The 10,596-nt window shown below is 42.0% G+C and overlaps 1 protein-coding gene across 7 annotated transcripts; it reads right to left on the bottom strand.

Annotated features, from left to right (window-relative positions):
* LOC127293954 (uncharacterized) lies at positions 1-4,499 on the bottom strand. 7 transcript variants are annotated; one of them, XM_051323679.2, is made up of 5 exons: positions 4,290-4,499; positions 4,082-4,186; positions 3,911-3,982; positions 2,906-3,644; positions 1-1,541 (listed from the first exon to the last, which is right to left on the bottom strand). In XM_051323679.2, the coding sequence occupies exons 2-5, from the start codon at positions 4,087-4,089 to the stop codon at positions 285-287; spliced, it is 2,076 nt and encodes a 691-aa protein (XP_051179639.1). In that variant the 5' UTR covers positions 4,090-4,186; positions 4,290-4,499; the 3' UTR covers positions 1-284. The 7 variants fall into 7 exon arrangements, with proteins under 7 accessions (XP_051179639.1, XP_051179648.1, XP_051179657.1 ...); XM_051323688.2 differs by having other exon boundaries at positions 4,294-4,499; XM_051323697.2 differs by lacking the exon at positions 4,082-4,186 and having other exon boundaries at positions 4,290-4,498.
* Positions 4,500-10,596: the final 6,097 nt, after the last annotated feature.

The raw sequence follows: 10,596 nt of genomic DNA, 5'->3' as shown, positions 1-10,596 counted from the left end.
GCTCAAACGAACATGGCGACACACTTGTATATGGCAAAAAAAAAATCCATTCATTATGCTTCCAATTACACTTACCTGCCCATAGAAAGCAGTACACTAATGTTGTAACCATGTTACATTAGTAGATATGATCAGTTTTTACATGCCTAGCCTCATCAGTAACACCACGCAACCATGAACCCAAACATGCCACATCTATCTGGCATCAAGAGCAGCTCAAGCACCAAAATCAAGGGAAACGAGTGGCGTCGAATTCGGACCCCATCATCTAACAACTCGTGTGATCAGGCTACTGACAAAAGTGACTGCCTCGACATCCGGCTCGACCGCTGCCCCGAGGTTGAATCATCCAAGGTTAACCCTTGCGCTCCAGTGCCAAGGTACTGGTTCATAAGCCTGCTGTTCAGGGATCCATATTTCTTAGGTGTATGCCTGGTCACTCCACTGGGACTAGGTGATGGTTCGTCTTTGTCTAGATGGACCGCTTCGATCTTGTCGACCAATGATGACGATGACCAGGAAGCAGAAGCGAGAGGAGATTCGGGCTGCATGACCCCTTGTGTGAAGCTAGCTACCGACCTCATCTTTGTTGATGGGCTAGGCGTGCCCTTGGTTGCAAAGGTTCGCTTGTTGCCGAACAGGGAGCTCACCTTGGAGTACCTTTGCCTCAGCGGTGTCGGGGTAGTCTCCATGTGGCTCCAGCTCTTGACTGAATCCACCGAGGAGGCGTCGTCGTCCAATTCATTAGGTCCGCCAGCTGATTTCTTCCCCTTGCGGAGAGGCCATCTGAGTAGGACCTTGAGATGGTTTGCTGCGCTTCGCATAGAACCCATTCTCTTAAGACGAGATTCCTGAATTTCAGGTTCAGTCCTGTCAAAACTAGAGAATGAGACGCTTCTCTCACTGATGCCTGACGCATCAATACCCGCATGAAGAAAGATCTCGGCATCTGATATTCTGAAAGAAGTCCCTGGGCTGCCTACAATCTGGTGCATCTTCAGCTGAGAAGCGATGGCCGACCTTGTCTCATGATCCCTTGAATTTGAGATCCCACCAGCCAACATCAGCTCTTTGATCAGTATCTCAGATGATGCTGTCTGTGGCTGTTTCTTCAGTAAATCCAGAGGTGTCATGCCATTGTTGTCACGGATGTTGAGGTCAATCGATGGTGCAGTCATCAAGAGCTCGACGACGTTGGAGTGCAGATTGCCAACCACTGCCAAGTGAAGAACTGTTCTTCCATCGTCGTTTTGCACATTGATAACGCTGCTGACATTCATGATTGATCCACCGACCAATCGCTTTGTAAGCTCCATCTGACGGTCGAGCCTTCGGAAGCCAAGAGTTCTGAAGCCAGTTAGTGCCATATGAAGGAACGTGTCGCCAACTTCATTTGTAGCTGATATTAGTGATGGAGAAGCAGCAATGAGGACTTCAACCACTGGCAAATGCCCTCGGAATGCTGCTATATGCAGGGCAGTATTCCCTTGGTCATCTATAGAGTTGGCGATGTCGAAAGCAACAACTAGATCCTTCACAACCTGTAGTAAAAACGTGTTAGTACCCAGTCTTGAGTATCATAGTCGGCAGTAGCTGACAAATCCTTTATCAGATTCATTGACAAAAGAAACTGACGCTGCAGCAAAAGAAATAAATGCCGAGCTGCTGCCTTTTTGTTCAAAAAGTAAACCCATCTCATGACGAGACACCACATGCACTAGAATGAATATTCATTTGAGAGAACAAAATGGTAGAGTAGAAATACCAAAAGAAATAGAATGACTGAATATCATTAGATAAATTCAATGAAGCATGAGAACTTAATGTATGTGACATGACATAGCATGCTGTTTAGCATTTCTGTAGATCGAGAAATCATCAAATCTAATTGGCCCAAGCAAACATCATCCGCTGGCTTGTCATAACACTTTAGCGAGAAGCAACTCTTAGCAAATCACCGTTTAGGATGCTGATATTTGAGAATAAATTCAGTGGCAACTTGTACGTAACACCATTAGTCTAATTAAAGCACGCGAAGAGACTGATTACCCATAAATTATATTTTTATAAGTCTATGCGCAAACAGAATCACAACCTGGCAAAGCATGTTCACAACATCAACTGGCAGCAACCACAATCATATCAGAGTATCAGACAGACGGCACGTTTCAATATTCCAACTAAATAAGTTGTACTCCCTCAGTCCATAAAATGATATCTCAACTTTATCAAATTTTAAATGTATCTAGACTCATTTTAGTATCTAGATACATCTAGATTTCTCTAAAGTTGAGACAACCTTTTATAGACGGAGGGAGTACTACTAATCTGAGAGTTATATTATATATTTACTTCTGTTCAGTTCACTTTAATTTTGTTCATCACCATTTGGTGTCGAAGTAGTATGTAATTCTGTTCAACTGACCAAATATATGTGGCTTATAACAAGATAACAATTTGACCAAACATAATGATAGAACTCAGCTATATATGAAAATACAGAAACAGAAGTAGAATTATCTCAACTTGAACAGAAGTGACAAATCCTCATTTAGGATGTTAGGATTTGAGAATAAATTTGAATGCCAACTTGTACATAACAACATTAGATTAATTAAAGTGTGCGAAGAGGACGATTTCCCAGACAGTATATTATAAGTCAATACACAAGCAGAATCACAACCTGGCAAGCATGTTCACAAAATCAACTGACAGCAACCACAATCATTTCACACCCAAGACACGTTTAATATTGGAGTAACTAAATTAGTTGTACTACTAATCTCAGAGTTGGACAGATTTGCTACTTGTGTTCATTTCACTTTAATTTTGTTCGCATTTGGCGTCAAAGTTCAGTCGATGTAATTCTGTTGAAAACTGCATTGAGAAGCAGGAGTAGAATCACCTCAACTTGTCCCCTCGCAGCTGCGGCGTGCAGGATGGTGGCGCCCTGCGCGTCCCGGAACGCCGCGGCATCAGAGCAGCCGTCGAGGAGCTCCCTGAGGATCTCGAGGTCGCCACCCCTGGCGGCGGCGTGCATGGCCCGGTTCATCATCTCGCGCCTGAACATGTACCCCCCGCCATTGTCAGCCCCATCTTCCCTGGGCGGGGACAGCACCGCGTTGAGCAGCATCCGGAACAGCTCCGGGCGCCTGCTCCTGGCGGCGGCGTAGAGGATGTCGGTGACGCCGTACTCCCCCTCCCCGAACACGAGCAGGGGCTGCCTGGCGAGTAGCTCCCGCGCGAAGGCGGCGTCCCCGGCCGCGGCCGCGGTGTAGAGCAGCCACCCGCCGTACCCGGCCCGGATGAGGCGGTTCCCGCGGGCGGCGGTGCGGGACTCGCAGTCCCGGAGCAGGCACCGGGCCACGGCGGCGCGGTTGGCGGCGGCGTCGGCGAAGCGCATGTCGTCGTCCCAGACGGACTCGAGGCGGCGGATGCGGCGCAGGGAGGTGAGCTTGATGAGGAGGTTGGCGTCGAGGCGGAGGAGCTCCCTGACGACGTCGTAGTGGCCGCTGGCGGCCGCCCAGTCGACGGGCGTGGCGTACCACCACTGGTCGCCCGTGCTCTCCCACCGTAGCGGGCAGTGGGATTCCTCCGCCATGGCCCCGCCGCCGGTGCTGCTACCGAAGGACGACAGAGTCCGCCTGCGCAGGAATCAAGAGTCTGAGCCAGATCGAAGCACGGAAACTGCAAATTCTGCTAGAGTAACAATCCTGATGGAAACATCAAAGCAACTGGTGTTCAATTCCTTCGCAAAAAAAAAAAAAACTGGTGTTCAATTAACCACCCATGTGCGCGCAATTGGAGTTAAGAATGGGAAATTACTGGCGGTATCAGGAAGAACTGCCCATGCTGAGATGGAGGCGGGCAGGTTGAGAGCAATAACTCAACAATCCAAAGCAACAAGTACCTCAGAGACACGGGCATGGAGATTGTAGGCCATGGCCGTGGTGGGAGCAGGAGAGAGGCTCCATCTCCATCTCTGGGACATACATACAGATACAGCAGTCAGTCAGGAGAAGAAGAACCCCACACAAGATGGAGAAAGGAGAGGGAGGCGTGCGCCATGTGAGCTCACGACCTTTTCATGCTCAGAATTCAGGGGAGGACAAGGTCCATCCATGAGGACCAGGTCCATTGCATTTCCATTGCCATTCCCTCACTCCAATAGGATTCACAAAGAAAACTATTGCAAGAACCAAGAATGCAGGCACAAGTTTTGCAACGCAAGATTAATTTATGAGAATTGGGTGAAAGAAACAAGGAAGCAGGCGTAGATTTGGGGTTACCTACTGTTTCTGCTGCCTCTCCGCGCCAGTTATCTATCCTCTCAAGCCCTTTCTGAAGCACCAGTTTGGGCCATTTGACCCCAGTTTCTATTCACAATTGTATACTATGATATATCTTGAACAGACAGAATTATTTTACAGCCAAGAGCGCCTTAGCCGGCTCTCTCTCGAGTGTGCACGCATTCTGGTTGGTTCACACGTAGAGCAGTGCTTTGCTGGCCACGAAAAGTAGGGATGCAGGCGAGAGAGGATAATGATTTCGACCGGCATTCGGTGCCAAATTTTCTTCTTTCTTGTCATCCATCGAAAAGGTCTGGTGATAACTGCGAATGCTAGAAGAAGAGATGGCTGGGATTTGTTTTCTTCCTTTTGTGCTCTTCGACCCTCTACGGTTGAAAAGGTAAATCCGCCCATTTTCATGTTATTTAATTCAGGTCTGTTGCGCTCTAAACATTCTTCGTTGATTCAGATAAAATATAGTAGGATAAATTATTCTGGATTCCCACGATAAGTACTATTCAGAGTTGGAGAAGTACTAATGTTCTTTTATCTACACTCTGAACTTAGGTAGATACGTCTATTTCTTGATTTCGAACTGATCAAAATTCACGGAATGTAACGAATTTTGACAAACTTAAATTTGGTATGTAATTAGTTAGGATTCTAGCACACTTGAAAGTTACAAATATTTCAGGGCTCTGAAATTTTATTGAAATTATATGGTTTTCAATACTACCAACCAAACAAGCTCTATATAAAAATATCTAAAGAATAGAACCCTCCAAATTTTCCTACGAAATTCTTTTGAACCAGATAGGCATAGGAGTTTATCCTTGAGTCCAACTTCATGGAGTTTTTCTTTGATTTCATCAACGATAAAGGGTATGGAGTTTTGGCTCCTATGATCATATGCTCTTGGATGAACATTATATTTGAAATAAAAATAATAATATAAACTCAAACAATAATACTATGTGTACTTGTTATGGCATGTCGAAAAAATGGCATGCGAAAAATCAACTTGTATGTTTCCAAGTGACGTAAACAAGCAAACAATTTGACAACCAACTTGATTTTTTTAACATAAACATTTGTGGATTCTTCATAAAGCTTTGCAGACAACCAAGTCGCATGAAAAGGAACATGTACATGGCCACCCCACCCCCTTTGACACACTCGTCGGACGCCAAATTGTTTCAGAGGTATGTGGGACCTAGAGTCAAATCAGGCCAATCGTTCTCCTAACGTTACATTGTCGATCCCGCCAATCTCACCCCGCGGCCCACAATGGCCATTTGACCCCAGTTTCTATTCACAATTGTATACTATGATATATCTTGAACAGACAGAATTATTTTACAGCCAAGAGCGCCTTAGCCGGCTCTCTCGAGTGTGCACGCATTCTGGTTGGTTCACACGTAGAGCAGTGCTTTGCTGGCCACGAAAAGTAGGGATGCAGGCGAGAGAGGATAATGATTTCGACCGGCATTCGGTGCCAAATTTTCTTCTTTCTTGTCATCCATCGAAAAGGTGCAGTGATAGCTGCGAATGCTAGAAGAAGAGATGGCTGGGATTTGTTTTCTTCCTTTTGTGCTCTTCGACCCTCTACGGTTGAAAAGGTAAATCCGCCCATTTTCATGTTATTTAATTCAGGTCTGTTGCGCTCTAAACATTCTTCGTTGATTCAGATAAAATATAGTAGGATAAATTATTCTGGATTCCCACGATAAGTACTATTCAGAGTTGGAGAAGTACTAATGTTCTTTTATCTACACTCTGAACTTAGGTAGATACGTCTATTTCTTGATTTCGAACTGATCAAAATTCACGGAATGTAACGAATTTTGACAAACTTAAATTTGGTATGTAATTAGTTAGGATTCTAGCACACTTGAAAGTTACAAATATTTCAGGGCTCTGAAATTTTATTGAAATTATATGGTTTTCAATACTACCAACCAAACAAGCTCTATATAAAAATATCTAAAGAATAGAACCCTCCAAATTTTCCTACGAAATTCTTTTGAACCAGATAGGCATAGGAGTTTATCCTTGAGTCCAACTTCATGGAGTTTTTCTTTGATTTCATCAACGATAAAGGGTATGGAGTTTTGGCTCCTATGATCATATGCTCTTGGATGAACATTATATTTGAAATAAAAATAATAATATAAACTCAAACAATAATACTATGTGTACTTGTTATGGCATGTCGAAAAAATGGCATGCGAAAAATCAACTTGTATGTTTCCAAGTGACGTAAACAAGCAAACAATTTGACAACCAACTTGATTTTTTTAACATAAACATTTGTGGATTCTTCATAAAGCTTTGCAGACAACCAAGTCGCATGAAAAGGAACATGTACATGGCCACCCCACCCCCCTTTGACACACTCGTCGGACGCCAAATTGTTTCAGAGGTATGTGGGACCTAGAGTCAAATCAGGCCAATCGTTCTCCTAACGTTACATTGTCGATCCCGCCAATCTCACCCCGCGGCCCACAATGGCCATTTGACCCCAGTTTCTATTCACAATTGTATACTATGATATATCTTGAACAGACAGAATTATTTTACAGCCAAGAGCGCCTTAGCCGGCTCTCTCGAGTGTGCACGCATTCTGGTTGGTTCACACGTAGAGCAGTGCTTTGCTGGCCACGAAAAGTAGGGATGCAGCCGAGAGAGGATAATGATTTCGACCGGCATTCGGTGCCAAATTTTCTTCTTTCTTGTCATCCATCGAAAAGGTCTGGTGATAACTGCGAATGCTAGAAGAAGAGATGGCTGGGATTTGTTTTCTTCCTTTTGTGCTCTTCGACCCTCTACGGTTGAAAAGGTAAATCCGCCCATTTTCATGTTATTTAATTCAGGTCTGTTGCGCTCTAAACATTCTTCGTTGATTCAGATAAAATATAGTAGGATAAATTATTCTGGATTCCCACGATAAGTACTATTCAGAGTTGGAGAAGTACTAATGTTCTTTTATCTACACTCTGAACTTAGGTAGATACGTCTATTTCTTGATTTCGAACTGATCAAAATTCACGGAATGTAACGAATTTTGACAAACTTAAATTTGGTATGTAATTAGTTAGGATTCTAGCACACTTGAAAGTTACAAATATTTCAGGGCTCTGAAATTTTATTGAAATTATATGGTTTTCAATACTACCAACCAAACAAGCTCTATATAAAAATATCTAAAGAATAGAACCCTCCAAATTTTCCTACGAAATTCTTTTGAACCAGATAGGCATAGGAGTTTATCCTTGAGTCCAACTTCATGGAGTTTTTCTTTGATTTCATCAACGATAAAGGGTATGGAGTTTTGGCTCCTATGATCATATGCTCTTGGATGAACATTATATTTGAAATAAAAATAATAATATAAACTCAAACAATAATACTATGTGTACTTGTTATGGCATGTCGAAAAAATGGCATGCGAAAAATCAACTTGTATGTTTCCAAGTGACGTAAACAAGCAAACAATTTGACAACCAACTTGATTTTTTTAACATAAACATTTGTGGATTCTTCATAAAGCTTTGCAGACAACCAAGTCGCATGAAAAGGAACATGTACATGGCCACCCCACCCCCCTTTGACACACTCGTCGGACGCCAAATTGTTTCAGAGGTATGTGGGACCTAGAGTCAAATCAGGCCAATCGTTCTCCTAACGTTACATTGTCGATCCCGCCAATCTCACCCCGCGGCCCACAATGGCGGCGAACGACAATCCTTTCTAGTACTTCTTCACGCGATCCAAGACGAAAAAGTGGTAGAAGGCCAGATGCATCACTCCAACGGAAGCTGGCACACCGAGCTCGCGGCCAAGCCGGACGACGCCATCTTGACGGCTGTCCCCACAGGGTGGTTGGTCATGGAATGCAGGTGTTTGGAATACAAAATTTAGAGGCAACAAAATATTTTTTTCAAATATTTCTGTGATGATTGTCTAAGTGTTTCGCCTGCCATGCTTGTGTGTTACATTTTTATTTTTGAGTTTTTCACCTTGGCATCAACCAAAGATCCCTAAAACCCTTGGGGTGTATTGTTGACTCTTCAAAATTTCTTGTGTGTTCTTTTATATCTCTTTTCTTTTTAAAACCCTAGATCTAGAATTACCCTTTGTGCATGAAATGATGATCTTCTAAGTTCATATTTCTCCTCATCTAGTATTGGGCATTTCTTTTCCACCCCTTATCCATTTATTGTTTTGAAAAATTCCTAAAGCTTGTATTCATGATCCCATCTCTTCCTACCCTACTCCTTATAAAAAACATCCTTAGTGCTTGTGTGAAAAATCAGAAAATGGGGGACAGTGGAGAAATGGTCATGCCAACCATGTTGAGCTCAACCTCTCTCTCTCTCTCTCTCTCTCTCTCTCTCTCTCTCTCTCATCCCCCCCCCCCCCCCCCAGTTCCTTGCACCTGCCCTGGTCGACCCAGCCATACACCAACATTTTGGCACCTTGGATGGGAATGGGGGCAATGGAAGGATAGGAGTTGGCCGTGGCATGAGTTGTGCATGCATAGCCCTAGGGCATCTCTCCTCTCACCCCTACGGAGAGAGTAGTTCTTAGGAAATGTAGTGAAGCAGATTAAATGGTATCACGATAATTAATGTGAAACTCACAAATGAGGATAGACCTAGACTACACCAATTAATCAACGATTGGTAATTTTTCTATAAGTCTCGCTAGCGCCTTTCCTTACTTAGTAGATTAAATGGATGGTACACTGTAAGTGCACAAATATTGTATCTAAAGTTAACCTGAGCATACAAGCCTATTTGCATGAGTTCATTAAGTCAGGTTTGCTTGAGAGTACACAGGCCTACTCGCATGTGCTTATAGATATGGACATGATATGGACATGATGTGTTGTTTGGGCACGCAAAGCCAAACACCACACATCGTGCCACCAAAATTAATTCGGCCGTTTTGACAATGAAAATATCACCAATTCGGTTTATGCATCTGACATGAACATGATCATATTTTAACCATGGATAACTAAGGTGTTGAGGCTGAAAATGTCATACAATTACCAACAAAAAATGCAGAGTCGATAGAACTGGGTCAACTTAAAAACCTCATTAGATTAGAAAATAATCATATGACTAGAACCACTAAAGCGAGTGGACCACTACTCTTAAACACATAAAAAAGATCGATGGAGCTTATTTTTGTGGGAAATATAAACTAATAAATATGTTTACATTAATTTCAAGATAATTATGATACAACTATAGTTTTTTTGTAATCCGTATTTCGTCCATAATTAAAAAGAAACATCAAAATAAATAAAATAATAATGGAAATTGGTTTTCATACAAATTTCAAATAATCCCATAAATATATGAATCTTAGAGTAAGTTTTATACTGGAAATAAGGAGTTAAATTCATAGATGGTCTTTGGCATATAAATAAAACCTACATTTTTTTCCATTTAACATAGAAAAAATCTCTACATGCATCAATTGTATACAAAAAAAAATGTTTGACTTAGTTCGTTATACATTTTTACATGACTCAACAAACAGTTAGTGACAGAACACCTACAGAGTGAACACCAATGTTGTTTGTATCAAAACGGTGAAACTAAAATATGTCACATGTTATGTTTTGAACTTCTGTGGTAACTAATTTCCACACATGTGATACTTAAGCTAGCCTAATATTTACAGATTACACAATAGGAGAGTTGAATCCAATAATGATTTAGAACTTCATGTTTTTGGCATACATATTAGATGATATATTTTATTTCATGAAAAGATTTGATAGTTAAGACCATGCCCTCGCATTTGCGAGGGCCACCTTGCTAGTTAATAGGAAAACAACACCGAAAGAACCTCCAGGTTTTTCACCTCCTCTATTCACGATTTAGAAAAAATACTAGTTATCTCCTAGGTTGCAATAGACGATTGGCTAATTTTGTTGAAGAGGTAGATAAAGTAAAGCATAATAAAGCTACATCACTAAAACCTACTATCAGAGTTAAAATTATGACAAAAACGGGAAGTTTACCATGGAAGAGGAGCTCGTGAGAAATAGAAGCTTTGTTTGAGTAGGAGCGTATATAAATGCAAAGTATAGAGATATTTTATATATAACTATTCTCTTCCAACCCGTTCAAGGGATACAAGAATAAATTAAATATAGTCTAATGACATATAACAACAGAACTCGAAAAATCACATTGAGCTACTGAATGGCTTGACTAACATGGAGTTATCTCATTATACATAGAAGAAAAAGACCAGAAATACCCAATGTACTGCCCCAGCTACCATA

The sequence above is a fragment of the Lolium perenne genome, chromosome 1 (assembly GCF_019359855.2).
Source record: "Lolium perenne isolate Kyuss_39 chromosome 1, Kyuss_2.0, whole genome shotgun sequence".
In the NCBI taxonomy this organism is placed as follows: Eukaryota; Viridiplantae; Streptophyta; class Magnoliopsida; order Poales; family Poaceae; genus Lolium; species Lolium perenne.
Note: the sequence above shows the minus strand (reverse complement) of the source record. Positions and strands in the feature narration are given on the sequence as shown.

Coding starts and splice junctions, on each gene's coding strand:
- LOC127293954 (XM_051323679.2), bottom strand. Junction 3,645..3,910: donor TCCATGCCCGTGTCTCTGAG/GTACTTGTTGCT, acceptor ATTCCTGCGCAG/GCGGACTCTGTCGTCCTTCG. Junction 1,542..2,905: donor CTGCGAGGGGACAAGTTGAG/GTGATTCTACTC, acceptor TTTTTACTACAG/GTTGTGAAGGATCTAGTTGT.